The sequence below is a fragment of the Vulpes vulpes genome, chromosome 7 (genome assembly GCF_048418805.1).
Source record: "Vulpes vulpes isolate BD-2025 chromosome 7, VulVul3, whole genome shotgun sequence".
In the NCBI taxonomy this organism is placed as follows: Eukaryota; Metazoa; Chordata; class Mammalia; order Carnivora; family Canidae; genus Vulpes; species Vulpes vulpes.
Window position 1 is genome coordinate 118,775,775 of NC_132786.1, and position 20,273 is coordinate 118,796,047.

General features: G+C 34.9%; 1 protein-coding gene across 50 annotated transcripts in view; it reads left to right on the forward strand.

Annotated features, from left to right (window-relative positions):
- Nucleotides 1-20,273, forward strand: part of FOXP2 (forkhead box P2) — a 553,446-nt gene that overhangs the window by 395,320 nt on the left and 137,853 nt on the right. For 41 of the 50 annotated variants that reach the window (XM_072764793.1, XM_072764790.1, XM_072764800.1 and 38 more), the window contains one exon: nucleotides 5,438-5,527. In XM_072764793.1, the coding sequence (XP_072620894.1) occupies nucleotides 5,438-5,527 (90 nt within the window). Of the gene's footprint in view, nucleotides 1-5,437; nucleotides 5,528-9,256; nucleotides 9,315-20,273 lie in introns of all 50 variants that reach the window. The other 9 variants (XM_072764834.1, XM_072764832.1, XM_072764840.1 and 6 more) reach the window with 1 other exon arrangement.

Consider the following 20,273-nt stretch of genomic DNA (forward strand, 5'->3'; position numbering starts at 1 on the left):
TTAGCTTCTCAATTTGACTCCCATAGTAGTACATGCTATGAACACAATATATCCACACATTTATTCTTTAACTTTATGTAAGATATACTGTAAAACAAAAATAACAATTATTTTTTAAAAAAATTTTTTGTAATTAGCTTTTTCCCCAACAAACTTAGTCTAATTATGGATCAGCCATGATAAAATGAAAGGTCAATAGCTACAGATGCATAATTTCACTCTGATAGATTGCTGTTTGAAAATAGGACATGGCAATTAGATGATTAATTTTCTTCTGTTAGATAGCATTATGAGACTTCAGATTACATTTATCAGTATATTCTCTTTAGTGGGAACATAATACAAGGAAAGGCCAAACAGAATAGGAATTCACATCCTTTATGGAAGGATCTGAATATGCTTTTTATCAACTACACTTGTGAAAATAATTAGACAATGATATTCTGTTTGAAAACTTATTTTACGTTCAGTGTTCAAAGTAACATGGTAAAGACGTCATATGTTAAAGGTTAAAACATGTGAGTATGAGGAGCAAAATTTTGAATGTCCTGTTGGTATTTTTTTTTTTTTGGTTCTGGTTATCTGCAAAGTATACACCCCTTGTCAGTATAACTAGGGAGTGCCTGTGTAAACATTCTTGTTTTGCCTGTTCCACATAATCGTTTCTTGTATCATATTTCTTTTGACCTCGCTATCTGAAACCAATTACAGGAGATCCATTTGGGCTGCATCTATTTTCATAAGAAGCCTAGGCAGCAGTGTTTTTCTCAGAGATGAATATCAACATCAAATATGCTTCTGAGTGCTTTGTTATTTATGTTTCAGAGAGATTTTGTAGCCTTCAGCTCTCAAGAATGTGTCATGCTGTGCTGTTTATACATTGAAGATATTAATGGGTGTAGATGTCATTTTTCATTTTAATGTCTCAAATGCAACAGGCTGATAGGTTAAGCATTCCTATTTTTATGGGGAGAGATATGAGTGATGTCTGTTTTCTCCCAAAATATACATATATTTACTTTGAAAAAAAAAAGTTATTTATAAACCTTAGAATACTCAACATTTTTGGTTTCACTGGGTGTTTCTAAGCTATTCTCAAACAATTTTACTCCTGGTGAAAGTTTTCGGTGTTCTTCAAGAAGAAAAAACTATTAATCTGACAGGTTACAAAGCTTTTCTTACTCTTAATTCTCATCATGACCTACTCACTAGAGTTATTTTCTGTATATGAGATTCATAGTTAGCATAAAGTTATTACTATTTGTGGAAGGGTGATAGGCTTCAACTTTGTTTTTCTTGCAGAATTTTAATTTATGTGAAATTAAACAGTAGCTTTTAGGAATGGTATTTTCAATAAATATCTTTTACGTTTTTATTTAAATTCCAGTTGGTTAACATAAGACATAGCACACTTTTTTAGAGAAAGATGCACCGGATTCTGAAAAAACTTACGCATTCCCACACCTCTGCCTTACAAAAAGTATATCTTTAATCTATTGTAAAGATTTTCTTTTCATCTTTCCAAGATATTTTAATCTGATTCCAATTTTTTAAATGTCCTACCTTAATTTTCTTTAGCTTTACTAAAATTAGATAACTTCATTAAGTAAAGTGCACTGTTAATGCAAAACAAATGTGTTTTTGGAAACTAGATATGGTTTGGCTGCCTTAGAAACCTCTTTCTTGTTGTTCACTAGAATCACAGTCATTATTAAAGGAGATTTTGTAAACATCTTTTGCCTTTTGTTTTACGGGTTGTTTTTTTTGGGGGGGGTGCAGAGGTTGTTTGGATGGTTGTTGTTTTTGCAGTGGGTGATCCTATAAATACCTAAACAGCTCATAGAACTTAATGAATGTCCCAGGAATCCATCTTTTCTGTTTACCCATTGAAGTGGACAAGTGATTTTCAAATTAATATTTTACATAATTTGACACCTAACACCTTATATTGATGAAAGTGTTTTATCTCATAATCTTTTGCCTTTTATGTAGCTACAATAATAAATTACAAAGATGAACAAAATGTCTCCGAGCAATTGTTTATTGAAATTCAGCTCTAAAATGATATCCAGAATACTGGGAATAAAAATGTCATGCAATGCCTGCAGTGAGAATGCGAACTGCCAAAGATTCCTGCTCATGAGTTTTAAATCATCCTGATCTCTTGGAGTTGTTTTTTGTTCTCCCACCTTTTATATTTACCATAGCGATCTCTACGGCTACGAAAAGAATGTTGAGAAAGGCAAGTGGTTCTTTTTCATGAGGATTTGTGTTGAAAGATGATCCTGGACTATTTTAAAGATAATTCTAAATGTGCATGGAAACCAAGGTACTTTAAAAGTTTAGCTGGCTATCAGTGGTATTCCATTATGATTATTACTCCTTTAAAAACAGTGTACGTGAGGTGCCTGGTGGCTCAGTCAGTTGAGCATCTGCCTTTGGCTTAGGTCATGATCCCAGGGTCCTGGACTCAAGTCCCACTGTCCATCCACTGGGGCTCCCTGCCCAGCAGGAAGTCTGCTTCACCCTCTTCTTCCCTCTGCCTCCTACCCCTGCTCATGCTCTGTCTCTCTCTCCCTCTCTCAAATAAATGAAATCTTTAAAAAAAAATAGAAAATAAATAAAAAGAGTGTATGTATATACTTTTGTTCAGTGAAATTTTCGTGAGCTGTACTTCTAAGAGATCTAATTTTCCAGTATCTTTCTCTAGCCACTGGGTATTCCATATTCCATTTGGTTACTTGTTTGGGTTGAGATGAATAAACATCATGCCGTGTGACAAAGCGACTAGGGCCCCAGGCTTGGGAGACAAGAGTCTGAATTTTTGACCAAACTACGTTACTGCCTTGTGACTTTAATCAAATTATTGTTGTATTGATTCTTTAGTCATTCGCCTACAAAATACGGAAGGCTAAACAATTGGTAAGGTTTATGTCCAGCTCTAGAATTCTTCAGTTGATTTGTAATAACTGGTCAAGTGATCAGAGTGTTACAGAAGCATAGAGTTCCATCAGGTATTGGTAGAGTATGTGGTGAAACGCAAGTCAAGGATGGCAGGAACACTTCGCTATAAAAATGAATATATATTCAGTGGTAATTATTCCATACAAACACTGACAAATTCAGACATCAAAAAATTATAGTGTAGCTTTTCTTCTAGGTTTTGATAGATGAATATTCTCTCTCTACAGGAGAAAATAATTCATTATGGTACCATATGTTCTCCATTAGTAGAGTTTTACCCATTGCCATCTAAGGGTTTCTTGATGGAACTGAGACAGTATGGCACACTGGAATGCACTTTGGCCTTCTGGAAGCAGGAGACCTTGAACAAAACACTGGATTACTCTAGGCCTCATTTTTCTCATTTGCTAAACTGAGAGCATCAGAGTAGGTGATTTCTAAGGTTGCTTTTAGTTCCAGCCATTCATGACTTCAAGAATTAGAACTGTGTTCATTAGAATCCTTTAAGAATAATAAACGATTGCAGAATTAAATGTAAACTAAGACTGCAGGTATACAAAATAAACTAATGAACTCAAAGGGAAAAAACAATTTTATGAAAAAATTAGGCAGAATTTGTGTCGATTTTGGCATCGAAGGCTAAAATCGTTGGTGGATTTTTTTTTTTTTTTGAATTTCACATAGACATAACCTAAGTCACACTATCACAATTTCCACTTGAAAAATATCATTTGGAGTTATTTTATACGTTGCAATTAAAAAAGGAAAGCTGTATTATTTGGAATAGTAAGTGAAATATTTTGAACTAAGTTTTGTGATGATAAAGTATCCGTGGAATTTTTTATTTGGTCTCTCTCTCTCTTTTTTTTTTTTTTCAAAGCGAACTTTAATAAAATTGCCTGAGTTCACTGGAATGTGACATCCTGAGAAACATTTAGGTTATGATTACTTGAAAAATTGAAAAAACAAAAGATTGCTGAATGAGTGTGTCTCCAAATGTAAAAAGTGTGCTTTACAAACTATGCCAGATCCTGCTCCGGGAAGACAAATCAGTGTTGTTAGGGGATGGTGCTAGTGCCTTCAGTTTGTTTACTTTGGTTTCTATGTCTGCCTGCCTTCTCAGAAAACTTGCTTGGAGCCAGACTGTAGCAGCCCTCTCTCTGTCTTTTCATAATTGATCAGGGGATGACTGCCTTCCCTGAGGGTTAAGACGTGGCAACTTTTTCTGTTTGCTCAGCATCTCAATGCAGTAGTTCAAACATTGTTCACACCAGCTGGCAGTGTAATGCCATATGCACATCTTGTCAAAGCAACTGTTGTCATGGATACTAGAAACTCTCTTAAAAACCAGATCATTGATTCCAATCAAAATTGTACTTTTTATCAGCTTAGAATCTCAATTATTATAGTAGAATATTGATCTAAGATATTTCTCTCATCATGAAAAATTTACCTCATATTCTAAAAACACTGAATAACAGAGTAGGGCAATGATTTATTTTAGTTGTATGTGTTGAAAAATTTCATCATTAGTGTTCATCGAACTCAGTTATTGAGAGGAAAAATGAGTTTGCAAAGTAGAGGCTCTTAAAAAGTTCTTTTTTTCCTATTTACACTGCTACCTTTAAAACATCTCAATATGTATTTTTATGGCACTGATTTTTCTATAAGTTTATATAATACACTCACCAAACTGTGCCTCCTTCTGTAAAAGAAATGCTTACATTCATTTCTTATGTTAAGTTTTATTTTCCTGAATGGGGAAAAAAACCATAAAAATAAATGAAAACATCTTCTATTTTGATTGGTATTTTGTCACTCATAGAAACAAACCTGATTGGTTGAGTGGTAATTTCTTTGTTCTCTGATTTTGCTAAGAATGCAAATGAAAACCACTCAATTTTATTTGGCATTAAAACTGCACTTTATTTTGTCAAAGGAGAGGTTTCCCCTTGAATTGTAAGTACAAAAAAAGTGTTTTTAATCTTTAGTGAAAATCCTTATTAATTCACTTTCAAGATAATCTGATGTTGATTTGTCAAATTTAATTACAGCTTCCGGTAACACTTGAAGTCTACTGCTTTTGCTTCAAAATTGTAATATGAAAATGCAAATTGAATGATAATTTAAAAGGGAGTGGGCATTTTAGTTGAACACTCAAAGACAAGTTCCTTGTGTAAATGAGGTTATTGATGCAGTTTATGATTTTTTTCCTCTTTAAGCACTTTAAGCAAATTAACTTTATTTCCTACAGGATTACATGTATCTCCATGACTTTAAGTAAAGTTGTGTATATGTGCTTTGTGGAATTTTTATTTCACATTAGATCTTTAATAATTCTCTCTAGAAGGGAGGATGAGAAAGGGGTTCTCATACATTGAAGACTTTTACTATTAACCAGGGAATAATCAATTATTGATAATCAATTTACCTTTCAACAAAGTATTAGATATTGTTCCCTTTTTACTTCTAGGCTCTCCAAGCAGCGAGACAACTTCTCTTACAGCAGCAAACAAGTGGATTGAAATCTCCTAAGAGCAGTGATAAACAGAGACCACTGCAGGTTAGTAAAGCATTCTTGTCCTTGGGATCTTATTCTAAAAGATGTTCATTATGATAACAAATGTATAGACCCAGTTGTATACATTCAGAAATTTTTACATTTGCATATGTCGGTAATTTCAATTCAAAAGGAGAGCTCATTTTATCTTCTTGAAAGGGAAAAAAATTTCCGCTCCCATAGATTTCAAAAGTCTACAAGGTTACTTATTACAAAAATTATATAGAAACCACATTTGGTATACGTAGGCATAAGAAGTTTTGTATAAAACTCCCTTGTGGGATTTTAACGGAGTTTTACTCACAAACAAGTTAAAGTAAAATGTGAAATTTCTTCCTTAAAAGCAAAGCCATAGTAAGATGCTATGGAAGGAGACAAAGCAGTCTTAGACAACCCTCCGCAGTTGTATCCAAGTGACAAATGCAGAAAACCTCCAGGGTTGCCAAAAAAAGTGTTTGAGTTTGCCAAGGAGTTATTGCTGTTGCTACAGTTATAAAAACACATTCTGGAGTTTGTTGTCCTTATTCCCTATGTTTGTCTTGTGAAACTGATAGTATGTATGTCCTTTAAAGTAACTTTTCGTTACATAATATAACCATTGTTTTGTATAATCCTACCCAGAGTACATAGGACATTGTTTGGGGGGAAGAAACATTTTTAGGGTGTAATTATTAAATGTGTGGTAGGTAGGATCTGAGGTTACATAAAACATCTTTCAAAATGTCTATCAGCTCTGTTGAAAGATAAGCAGTGGTTTTTCCTGAATCATGTGTTACGTACACATCTGATAAGGTAAGCTTAGTTTGAAACACAGTAAGCATCTTCCTTGTTGCTTTATTTTACCAAAACAGTCTTGGAATTTTTTCTGGCCTGGCCTAGGTGTCTATTTTCATTTTCAGGTGTACTCCCAGATGTTAGTAACTAAGTCTTATATGATGGCCTCCTGAAGTTTAGTATGTATGACAGAGAATTATAGGCTACTGATCTACACAATCCAGAAACTACTTATTATGTAAAAGCTGGATTAAATTTTTGGTCCCTAGACAAATTTGAGATGAGAATGTATATTCTTGGGAACAGACCCATTTGCGGGAGGTGGGTGGGAAGAAGGAGGACTTGTGGAGAGGGGATGTGTTCCAATAGTCTAAAGTTCAAATGTCTGCCATGATTGCAAAAGTTTTGTTGAATCAGCCTGAGTTTAAGAATCGTATTAATTTTTTTAAAAATAAATTTTACACTCTGTTGTTTAAACTAATCAGTAATTTTATGGCGACACACTTTCCTCACCATCATCTCTCCCCAAGTAATGACAGTGATTGGAGTCTTTCCATCGAATTGTCTTATTCCATGACAGCCTCGCCATATATTTGCATGACAGAGAAAAACTTACATAAAAGTCACAGAAGATGGCAAATGAAATCTTTCCCTCACTGTGACTTCAGAGTGGGAGTTTTTCACTGTTGTTGGTATATAGCAAAGGAGGTTTAAATGCTGGCAGCATAAGCCAAAGGTAGGAGCTGATTGTTTCGACTATTGGGAAAAACACTACATATCGTCCTAATTCTGTTTTAACATGTCTCAACAAAATAGACAAAATAGTTGTTCCTTCCTCCCCAAAGCTAAGTCCAGTAGAAGTTTCTTTATTCTGGTTACCAGGGCATCTCTGGAAAGAATGGCTGGGTTTTAGATTTTTCTTTCTTTCTTTCTTTCTTTCTTTCTTTCTTTCTTTCTTTCTTTCTTTCTTTCTTTCTTCTTTCTTTTTTCTTTTTCTTTCTTTTCTTTTCTTTCTTCCTTTCTCTCTTTTTTTTGTTTTGTTTTGTTTTGTTGTTGCATTGGAAGGCAAGATTTGATACTTTGTTTAACTAAAATATACATAATTTTTCTTAGATAACACACACATATGGTAGGAATATTAATGACTCTAAAATCAGAAATTGTCGCTCATGTACCAGATGTTGTGTAAATAAAATTTTGAGAAGTCCTCAATTTTGTTATTTTATTGTGAAAGGGTAATTGAAAGCAATTTAAATACCTTTTAAATTTCAGGTGCTAACCATTACTACTAAGACTTTTCTTGTGTCACTTATATTTAGTGTTTTATGATGCCTATTAATACGAATGTATCTCCGATGTATAAATTATAAAACTGTAGTTTTTTTTATTATTTTGTATTTTAATCAAGTCGAATGCCAGAAAGTCATAGGAATGAAAAGTTGGTTTTTATGAATGAGAATTGAGAAATAATGAATGAAGACTTAACTCTTCATCAAAATATATACTGTGATTAATATAATCTGAGGCTAAAGTTAGTATTTCATAGTATTTAATAAGTTTAGCAACTATAAACATACTGGGATTGTGTTTAAAACCTAACAGCATTCTATACTAGGTTACATATGTTGTTAAATGAGGATATTAGGTAATGCTTATCCTTACATCTGCAAATGCCATTTAATGTGAGTTGCACTATTAGCCACTTATGTTAAAGAAAAGGGTTGAATATTTTTTCTTAAAAATCTTAACCATTTAATATGAAATTAACACTTTAAATCTCTTATGATTTTCTCACAATCAGCTCTTTTTCTACTTAACTAAGAATTTAACCAATCTTTCAAAGTAGAATTGGTATAAATTATCTCTTAAAATTCATAAAGATAATTGAACACGTTTCAAAATATGAACTTGTAAAGGCTAGGTATTTGGTGCTTATAATAGATCACGGTGGTTTGTGCTTTATCAGACACAACACATTGTTAGAAGAACAAAAAAGAGCGTGTGTTTTTTCATTTTTAAAATATAGTTTTGATGGAGAACTATTTTATAAAGTTTGAAAAAATACAGATTTTTAAAAAATCTGTTTTGATGGCTCAAGTCACAAGAACAATATTAGGTCTTGTTACACACAACTGATTTATTTTAAATGTTGAAAAATGGTAGCCAGATTTGAAGTGTGACATGGTAAAGATTCTATTTCTAGCAGACTAGTATTTATTTACTATTATTTTTTCATTTAAATTTTTTCAGAGTTTTGTGCTACAGATGGCATAGATATTAGCCTATCTAATACAAAATGGAAAGAAAAAAATCACATCTGACAAGCTTGAGTACCAATTGTAGTAGTAATTTCGCTTTCATGTATAGATATCTGAATATATGTATTTGAAACATGTTTACATTTTCTATTCATTACATAAAGCACCAATTGAGTAGGTCCAATCATTAGGTACATTGATTAATGACATATTGATGAATAATATATAAAGATTGTGATGCAAATGGGACCTGATATTAACCTAAGCATTACCAGATGTTTCTTCTTTACATGCTTACTATGCACCCCAGAAAACATATATAACAGCTGAAGACAGCCTCTTCTCTTGATTTATGATATTTATTTATATCCACTCATAGCAGTTCCTAGACATAGTATACCCATAGTGATCCATAAAAAGAAAAGTTAGCCAAAGAGAGTAAGTAATGCTTTCAATTTCATGAAACTAATTTCCAGATTAAAAAGAGTAAACTTCTTTTACTCTTTTTAAAAGCATACATGCCCACCCCCACACAGACACACATTTGTATATGCATATGCACACATGCACACTTCCATAATCTGTAAATTAAAATTTTCTTTTGTAAAATACAGTATCAGTTTTCTAGCCTATAACAAATCTACTTAATTTAGTTTAGGTATGAAAATTGGTCGCATTATTGTTCTTGTTACATTTACAGCCATGAGACAGACTTGTGGTTCTTCAACAGCTGTGCAGAGCAGAGACGTAAATTTAAGGTAAATGACATTGCTTTGCTATCTTAGATGAATATTAGTATATAGTACTGTAATCACTTCCTTCATCGTAGGTTAATATCTAATATAAGCTTCTCTTTGCCAATAGGTAATTAAATATTCTTTAATAACTGTGCTAAACAGTTCAAGAATGGAAAAATAAAAAGCCAAAGTGAGTTAAACTTAGGGGTGTTATTCTGACTCTGCCACAAACTAGTTATAAAACTTTAAGGAAGCCACGTAACACTTCTAAAATAGACATTGGGCTGATTGGCAAAATATTATAATCTGTGCTTATAGATTCTTTTTGAAGTAAGTTATAGGCATCTTAATTTTTTTAGGAATAGCCGTATCTTGAGTATTAGCTTATGAGTTAAGGAGTATGTTTGTTTGTTTTCAGTTACAAAACATTTTTTTTTATTAACATACCATAGCCAAAAATAATGTTTTGGAATCAAAGAATTAAATCCCATATACATGGAAACCACTGTGCAAGTATCATTTTGTACAATATCTGAGGAAACTTTGTTCTGTTTAATGCCTTGAAGTAGTTTTACAAATAATTTTAAGAGAAATATAAGCTACGTAAAGAATTACTTTACCTATGTATTTGCTTTAATAATCTACATTAAAATAGGTTGTGATAATAATACAGTTTAGTGAATTTCTACCTTTCTCTACTTCTTCAGTCCAAAATGCTAAAATTAACATCTGCAGACAAAACAAGAAATTCTGTAGTAAACTAATCAGCACTTCTAAAATGTATATTCTAGGAAAAAAATCAAGAATAAAGTATAAAAAGAAATAATGAAATACATATTTTGGGAGAAAATATTAACTGTAGATATAGAATTAGACATTGACAAATATGTTTTAGGAAATCATAAAAGTTCATGCATGCAGTGGTAAAGAATAATATTGAATATTTCCTTTTCAACATAATTTCTGATTTCTAATATATAAGAATTAGAGAACAGCTAAAACACATTTTGTTTCAAATACTGAAAGTAACAAGGAAATTTGCAATGTGGATTTGAGTAAATTTATTGTGATGCAGAAAATTTAAGAAGATTTTTTTAGCTATATTTTCTGTGTATCCAAAAGTTAAGCATTAAGTCTAATACACTGTTTTTATATCATAAATAATTAATTTTAAAGGAGTTTAACTTAAAAACTATTCACAAGGACTGCCTATGCCTTGTGTAGTCCTAATTTTCCCATTACAGTAGAGAACATTTCTTAAAAGGCAGCGTGAAATAAGCAGTTTTACAAGAATGTTACAGAATAAAATCTTCCTCAAAATATTGTGATGTTGCCACCTGTGGCCAGCTGCTCAAGGCTGACACCCTGTGGAGGAGGCCCTAGGATGTCCAGTCCATCATTGCTAAGTATGTTTGTGTGGAAAACTTGTGTATGATCCATTCATGGCATGTAGGAGAAAGAAGATGTGTTTTGAATCTGAAGCCTACCTTGCCGTTACTTAATTATTAGGACTTTGGGTAGAGTCCTTGGAGTCTATCTCTTCAAGGCTGTTACCCCATCTCTAAAAAGGGAATAAGGATACCCATGTTGCAAGATTGTTATGAAAACTAAAAAAGAATATTATATAAAGTACCATAAATTCTTGTACATAAAGTGAATTAAATAATTCCCATTATGATCAGCTCCATAAAATAGATATTTAATCCAAGGTTATGACAAATATTCTATAATATCTTTCCTTTTATTTGGCCATAGTTTTCACTATTCACCATGTATGCCTAATTTATAAGAAAACAGTAGTGAGTATTCCAGCTATTATTCAAGTATCTCCCCCTGCTAGAGGTCCCCACAACACCCATATTTCACACTTGCCCCACATAAACTTATATTTTAATGTTTGTCTTTCCTACTAGACTGCGAGCTCTATGTCAGCAGGGACCATGAATGTCCTGCTCATCTCTAGTGCCTAACAATGCCTCGTGAATAAAAGAGCTCAGTAAATACTTGTATAGATGGTATGAGCCCTAAATGTCAAGCTAACAAGTATGTACTCTATCGTTTAGGTAGCAGGGGCTTTAAAGGTTTTTCATAAGCAAGTGATATGATCAAAGCAGTGTTTTGTGAAGATCTAGTCAACAGTGGAGCATTTGGAGGATGTTATTGGGGAGGGGAATTGTGAGGGATCTGGATTAAGGATAAACTTTTTAAAAATTACTTAAATAGACACATGATGAATTGAGCCCTAGACATGCTGAGTCTGAGGTGGTGGCAAGAAAAGTAAGTTGAAGTAGCAAACATTTAGAAAATTAGAACTTGACAGAGGTTATATATAGCCAGAGAGGAATATTTGTGAAATAATCCAGAAGTGATAAATGAATCCATGAGAGAGGAGAAGATTTCTGGAAAAGATGATTTACCAAGAGGAGCTCAGTAACATCCATATTTTTTAGAGGCAAGAAGAGAAAGAAGCAGAGAAAAAAAAGAGGGGGAAAGAAGAACCAAATTACCGTGTAACATATCAAGGAAGTTCAAGGAATGGAAGAGTTTTTAAAAGATGGAGTCTGTCAACCATATTAAGCAATGTTCGTGAGGTTGAGCATTTTCATACATACAATGTTAAACTGAAACACTGGTGATTTTTAAGCCGCCTCTTTCTTTGTCATCTACCAGTAACTCTTAGGATCTGCTATACTAAAATGATCCCAAAAAATGGGGGGGGGGGGATTTACTTTAACATGAACGTTAAATAGAAAATTGAGAATTAGTAAATGTACTTCTGTTTCTCAGATTGCTGTGTCTCTAATTGTATAAGTAAATTGTATATTGCATATCTAATACTGAGTTCCCATAAATTAAATCTGGAAGAAAACTGCTTTCTAGGAGGTTAAATTTTACCCAAGCACGTGTTTCATTGTGTAATCCATTAGGATTCTAAGAACATATTCCCTTGACTTCTCTATCTTAACTAAAGTGAGAGGAAGAAAGAAATAGAACATTAATATTGTTAAGGGAGCTCTCCATAGGATTTAAGACTTAGGCTGTGAATTTTATCTTAAGATGTTTGGAGGTGTTGTACAAGCTAAATTGAATGACAAAGTGAACAGTGTGAGTACATGATTAAAGACAAAAAGTGAAATTATTTTGAAATTCACTTACATTTAAGATTCCTTGTGTTTCCTCAGTGGATTCTATTCATACATTTCTATCATCCTGCATTCTACATTTCCAGTTGGTCTTCTTAAAATTTCTCTGCTACCTTCACCTTTTCTACTATACTCTTTCTTCCTTTATTATCTTGTTCTTTTCTCTCATCATGGAATCTTGTCTATTTTGCTTAATCTCTGTCCCTTCAGTCATATGTTGAGAAAAGAGTAACTTTAAATGCCGGTAATCACTTGATTCTATCTTGAACCCAAAAGATATCCTAGCATATCATCTTACCAACAAAATAGGAAAACTGTGCTGCCTCTTACAATCCGGTGTCTGATATTCAGTTCTTATCTTGACCCAAGGAAAGTTTCCATTATGCTTTTTTAAGTTGTAGTTTTAGTATGAAAGTAACTCTGCTCTTAAATATCTCAGCTACTTAGAAGGACCTAGAACCCTGGGGCATTTCATTTAGTTCTAGAATTCTTGTACTAATAACGTTTATAGATGGCTCTTTAAAAGTCACCCTGAGAATTGTTGCCATCATTCCTTAAATCCTTTTGTCCGATTTCCCAGAAAACTCATTGAGAGGTGAATATTCAAACTAGAATTGCTTGGAAGAGTTCTATTAAAATGGCCAGTTTTTCATGGAGATCGCAGGTTGTGCTGATTAGAATTATTTAAATAACACTGAATTTGGAAGCACAGCATTTGAAATGATCAAACAGAAGTATAATGAATTGTTCTTTCAAAAATATTTAAGTCACCCTACCTTAATATGAAAATCATATAAGCTCATTATAAGAATCTAACACGTTTTAAGTTAAATTATGGCTGGGCACTAAGTTACTTTTCCCAAAGGCACTTAATAAATATTAATAAATTGCTATAGTATAGTAGATTTTTTAAGATGAAAATTATGTTCTGTGATTAGATGAGGAAGAAACCACTCATGAGAACTAATTATAGTAGACCCTTGACATTCACAAGGTATGCATCCTGAGATCTTCATGAACCCTCAAACTCAAGAAATTCCCAGTTCAAAAATATGGAGAGATCTATGCAGGCCTCCTTTCCGGTGCTATTCTTATTCTGAATCTAGCTACCATAATCACTCGCCACGTGTAGCGTGAGTTAACAGCTTTCAGCTTTCAATAAAATTGACCTCTTGACTAATCTCATTTTTTTAAGATACTTTTTTTTTTTCAAAACATCACACGTTGTCCTATATCAATGAGAACAGGTAGAGAACAGCCAAGCCGTTAATTTATGTATGTGAGAAGTCCGCAATCTCAAGACTCCCTCAGCCTCCCTCCACCACACTTGATTCAGTTCCAAGGCCTGAAAAATCACAGAAGTATAATGCCTGGAACTTTAGAACTTGTCCATTTCAAAATAATCAAGCCAATCCCAACATCTGTGAACTTTAAGAGTTCACTCTACTAGATCTTGCATGATAGCTAAATGAGGAAGAATCCAGAGTGAACAAGTTTCCCCACCTTACTTGCTGATATTTTATTTGAAGAATTAAAAAGGCACTCGATATTAATATTAACATTTCCTTCTCGTTAATTGAAATCTCAGTGACATTAATAAATGACCTGGTGTACTCTTTCAGAGTAAATGTTGCCTGGAAGGTTTTTAAAGGCAACGAGGAAGGCAGTGTCTTGGGAATGAAAAGACCTCTTCGAAGTTTAGTAGATGAGTAGAAGCTTTATTTTAATGACCATGGCTGGTTGACTGTTTGGCCCACGCATTCTGAGCTTAATACTTTATCCCTGAAATGAGAGAGTCTCTGTTTATATTCAGTTCAGAGTTGAATCACATCCGGCTTACCTAAAGGTATTTGGTGGTGATTTTTTTTTTAAAGGCTTTGTTGTTTAATCATGCCGATTTTTGTAGTTTTATCAGCATAGACATAGAACAGGTGGTACCTAGTGGGTAAACATTTTGATAGCACAAAATAGACAGAAAATTCCTTTGCACAGTATATAAATTCTTACACTTCTAATGCTAACGCTTACACTGCTGTAAAAGCTGTCACCTTGATATCTTCCGCTGTGAGTGCTACCACAAGTTCTCATGTGATGAACCAAGAAACACACAACATTACAATGTGCTGACGTGAGGAAAATCTATTGTCTCACGGAAAAACTCTAGTAAATTCTTCAATAGGATCTCTTAAAAAAAAAAACACAAAGAATAAACTCATTCTTTTCATATTCCTCTTCTCTTCCCATATAACCAGGCATGTAATAGACATTTAAAACATATTAATTAGTGATTAAAATATGATTAAATGTTCAGTTTCTCAAAAAACTAGGGTATCATTGCAGGTTTTCTCTTTATTACAGGTGAATATATTTCCCTTAGTCAGTAACCATCATTAGTCTCCTACATACTCTTTTTTTTTTTCCTATATAGTCTTAAGAGCTCATTTAGGCCAATGGTTTTCAAATCCCAGAGATTGCATGAAAACCTTTAAAAAATGGAGAATTTAGAGTCCACCCCAGACCATTGGCTAAAACATTGGGGGGGATGGGATTTTGGAAAATGAAAATATTTTACACTATCCAGAAGATTCTAATACAACTGGTCTGCAGAGTAGTATGCAGGACTCCTCTTCTGCAACAGTGGGTCCCTGTAGTAAAAAAGTACTGAATCTGAATTCTCTTATTAATATACAGTGTCATTTTTCCCCTCTGGGAATCTATTCTCCAACCTACACAATGAAAAAGCTAGACTACTGATACTTCATGCTCCTGCCAGATTTAGCACTCTTTGAATCTCTGTTCTGTTTTTTTTTTCTTTGTTTGCTTTTTTTATGTGTGTTTGTGTGTATGTATCTTTAAATCAGAGCTGATTAAAAGCCCCTGATTAGGTTTCTTAAGATGTCTCTCTCCATTTTTTCCAGGATCATTTCCAACAATATCGTCAGAATTTTACTTTTGACTTTCAATTGGTTCTCATCAGTACTGTCAGTCAGTAAAATCATCATCACTGATGAACTCAATCTCTTCTTACCTTTGATTTTAAAGTAATATCTGGAGGGCACCTGGGTAGCTCAGTTGGTTAAGCTTCCAACTCTTGACTTCGTCTAGGGCCACAATCTCAGGATTGTGATAGCGAGCCCACGTTGGGCTCGACGTTCAGCGTGGATTCAGCCTGAAATTCTGTCTCTCTCTCTGCCCCTCTCCTGCTCATGTGCGCACTCACTCTCAAAACAAATTTTAAAAACCTAAAAAAATAAAAATAATATCTGCTTTCTGAAGTCCTCAGTACAGACCGGCCTTGCCTAATTGGCCTCCCTTTCCATGTTAGAGACCTTAAGGAAAAGGCTCATTGGCTTCAAAGATAGCTGGCTGCTGCAATGGCCCCGGGATGCTGATCTCATGGTTCACCACGTACTTTTTACATATTATATGAGCAGCAATTTCTCTAACTTTGCTTTACATCTCCACAAAGCTGACCCTGCCTTTCTTTTCTCAATAGGCACTTCTCCACCTTCATCTAGAAAACTTCTGGGTAGCTTTAACGTTCCCATTGTCAGCCACTCTGTGAAGTCTCTTTTGATACCTCCTCCTGCCACACATATACCATGTAGAATTAATTATTCCTTCCTATACATTACTTCTATGTCGTGTTCCTACTCCCATTCTTGTATGTATCACACTGAATCGTAATTACTCTATGTTCCTTGAAGGCCCGGACTGTCTTATTCGTCTTCACATTTCCAGTGTCTGGCACACAGTACATTTTGTGTAAACCTGTGGTGTCCATTGACCAGGGCTAGTCTATGATCAAGTTCCTCCTTCCTCTGAGGTTCCAGGTATGTTTTTTTCAGTTACACACTGGGACATTTCAACCCAGATTAAGTTGGTTTGCAACTGAAGTTATTTATCCCTCCCTACCCTTATCCAGTTGATGTTTTCATCAACTTTGCTTGATTGTGTTTATAATCTCCAGGTATAAAACCTTCTTATCTGAATGGGCCATATTCCTCTGCCCTACTGTGAAAATTGCCCTTTTCTTCAACCTCTCACCGTGGCACAAAAGGCTGTACATCAGCATATACCTGATACATTACAACCATGACTTACTCCTTACTGCTTACTAAGTGTGCCATGGATTTATTTATTCATTCATTCACAAATGTTTACAGGTTGTTTCTCATATACTAGGCACTTTCCAGGGCACCATGAACTAAAAGAACTTTGAAGGGCTGAGGGGCACCTGGGTGGCTCAGTGGTTAAGCATCTGCCTACAGCTCAGGTCATGATCCCAGGGTCCTGGGATTGAGCCCCACAACTGCCCCCTTGCTTAGTGGGGAGTCTGCTTCTCCCTCTATGTGACTCTGTCTCTCAAGTCAATCAATCAATCAATCTTTTAAGAAATTTTTTAAAATTGAAAGAACTTTGACACTGACTCACTTTTGTTCCTATTTCACCATCTAATTTAGAAGGTCATTCCCACCCACCCCCTGTTATCTAGTTGCCAAACTCTCTATACAAACTTTAAGGCCCTATTCCCTCAAGTCTTCTCTGACTCTTCAGAGGGAAATAATCCCTTCCCTATGTGTATTTCCAGAACCCAGATCATACTTCTATTTTGTTATCCCACATATATTAGTTATAAAGATTCAGTTATGTGATTAGATTAGTTGCATGATTCAGGTCACATTACCCACCCCTCTCTCACGTTGCTAATATATCTTGTCTTTGCTCTAGTTAGGCAGTCTGTTCATGAATAATACTTCGGCTGATTCCTTTTCCTGTGTTGAGAACGTGTAATGTATTTATTTAACAATAACAATGAATTCTTTCTCCTTTTATCTTAAATGCTTTCCTTCCTGATTTTATCTTCTGATTTATTAATTTTATATACACTTAGTATTTTGCTTACAATCAGCTCTTTTCCCCCTATTTAGTCTGTTTCTTTTGAATAAGATTTACTGCCTCATTATTCTGTACTAGATATCGATGATACTTTTACTAGGGAACCGGAAATAAGAAGTCTGCTTAACAAAACTTTATTTGGGGGATGCCTGGGTGGCTCAGTGGTTGAGCGTCTGCCTTTGGCTCAGGGCGTGATCCCTGGTCCGGGGATCGAGTCCCATATCAGGCTCCCTGTGAGGAGTCTGCTTCCCCCCCCTGCCTGCGTCTCTGCCTCTCTCTGTGTCTCTCATGAATAAATAAATAAAATCTTCAAAAAAAACTTTATTTGGAAAGGTACAGGATTACAAATGACATGTGAGGATCTTTCAAATGTCATCAAGGAACTATACTTTCTGTATGATTTATAACTTTTATAAGTTGAGTATATATCTGTTGCTTTAATCATGTGCATTTTGAGTATTTCCACTAAAATGCTAAGTTTCTATGGAGTTCATCAGCTGCTCTATTTAGAAATACAGATTTATTTTTCTTATGAAACATGAACTTCTTAGACATGCAGTCCAGATCAGGCTGGTGACACAAAAGACCAGAGTTTCTTTTCACCTGCTCTGCCCCTGCGTGGCCTTTGTGTTCACAGTCATAAGACGGCTGCCCCTTCTCCAGGCATAATGTCCATGTTCCAGGTAGAAAAAGGGGATGACAAAATACAAATAAGTGTGGGCCTGCTGCATCAGTCCCCCTGTAGGAACAAGTGTTCCAAGAAACCCTACACAGTAGCTTCTACTTCCTTCTCATTGGCCTGAACAGTAGCATATGAACATGCATTGCTTAAGCTAAATTTGGAAAACGGATTACATTTAATGGGGTATTTTTACACTAGACAAAGTTTGGGGCCTTTTCATAGAGAAAAAGGAGAGGATTAATTCTACAGTAAGTACCTAATACTGCCTGCCACCCACAATTTACCACAGATGTTAGTACCAACTCATGTGGCCTAAGGGATACGTGCAAAGAGATTTTATGACTTGAGATACTGTGGTGACAAGAAGTTTTGTTGTTGTTTTTCTTCTAGGAAAATTTAGAAAGACACAAACCTATGTATTAACATAACCAAAGGACAGTGGGTTATAGGGCTTCACTGTAAGTTTTAATATTTTCAGTGATAACTGAAATATGAAAGATTCAGTAGATATTCAGTACTAGGTAAAGCACAATGCTAAGTCAGCTAAGCAGAGTGATGCTTGCCCTCCAGGAAGTTGCTACTGATACTTGTCAGGGCTGGTTAAGCATCTTGGTGCAACACGCATGGGCAGTAGGACAAATACTGGGAGGTTTAAATAAAGCATATGCCTATTTTGCAAGTAGAGAAGCCAGTGTATTTTGAAGGGTGATAAAAAATTTTTTTTAAAAAGCAGTCATAGAAGCTAAATTTTAAATAAGGTCAGGAGAAAATTTTTCATTTGGCTGTTATATATTAGGTTGTGGTATTGTTGGAAAGCTCATAAAAGTCCTAACTTTCCTTCCAGCTACAGTGAAGCTAGAAGACATATTCCATACCTTTTCTATATTTCCTGCAATTATCTGTACTAACAAGCAACCACACTAGGATAAAAAGGTATTTTATGGGACATCTAAAAGTTCCAAGGAAACCTTGTTTTCTTTACCTCCAGATCCACTGACTTGTATGCGTTCCTGCCGTGTTCTGTGTTTCAGGTACTTTCCCCCTGATTGGTCATTTTGTTTCCACCTAAACCCAGAACTGGTTAGTGCTCTTCCCGTTTTACCTATCAGGAATCACAGAGCCGGAAAGGCTTGGTAACTTTCCCAAGGACCCAGGGTTTAATGTAAGTTCCATCTGATTACAAGGTCACCTTTTCCAACCATGCTTTACATTAGAAATGAATGGGGTGCCCGGGTGAGCGGCTCAGTCGGTTAAGCATCTGACTCCTGATTTAGGCTCAGGTCATGATCTCAGAGTTATGAGATCAGCCTCCCATCAGGCCCTGCTCTGGGCGTGGAGCCTGCTCAAGATTCTCTCTCTCCCTCTCCCTCTATCCCCTCCCCACTCCCTCTAAAAAAAAAAAAAAAAAAAAAAACAAATAAATAAAAAAAATTGGAAATGACTGAATCATTTTTTCAGGAATCCTCAGTGTGGGTTCAGGTAGAGATTTCCCATTCTGTCTCCAGCTGCCTGACTAGTTGAAGGCTAACCATTCTGGTGGAGTAAGAATGAGAGGTCCTTGTGCTCTGCCCAACCAATGGGGATTATTCTGCTGAGTGTTTGTCATCCCTTCATCCAGGGCACCATAAGAATAAGAGTTAATCATATGGAAGCACCTGGCTCAGTGGTTGAGCGTCTGCCTTTGGCCTGGGTGGTGATCCTGGGGTCCTGGGATAGAGTCCTGCATCAGGCTCCCTACAGGGAATCTGGTTCTCGCTCTGCCTGGGTCTCTGCCTCTCTGTCTCTCATGAATAAATAAATAAAATCTTAAGAAAAGAATTAATCATTGTTTTGGATCTGAGATTCTGTAAATGCATAACGATTTTTAATAATCTTACCTTCTCTAATAGGTCCTTTGTAGTAATTATCCAGATTGAAATTAATATGAATTTAGTCCATCTTCCTCTTAAAATCCATGGTTTATGGAATTAGTGCAACTGGGGTTGTATCTTTCAAACAAAGGAAATAGTATAATGAACTTTCCTTTAGAGACATACAGAGAGCAAAGAAAATAAGCCAAATAACCGTATTATTTTTATTCTCTAGTAAAATTGTGATTTTTTTAAGGATTTGCCTACCTATTTTTTTATCCTGCTCTTTCTCTACAGGGTTTATTTTCATTTCATTTCTAATACTTACTTGCAATAGTTATTTTGCATATCACAGCCTGGAAGCTCAAACCCTAAACCTTCCTAGTGCAGAGAGGCATATGGTGGA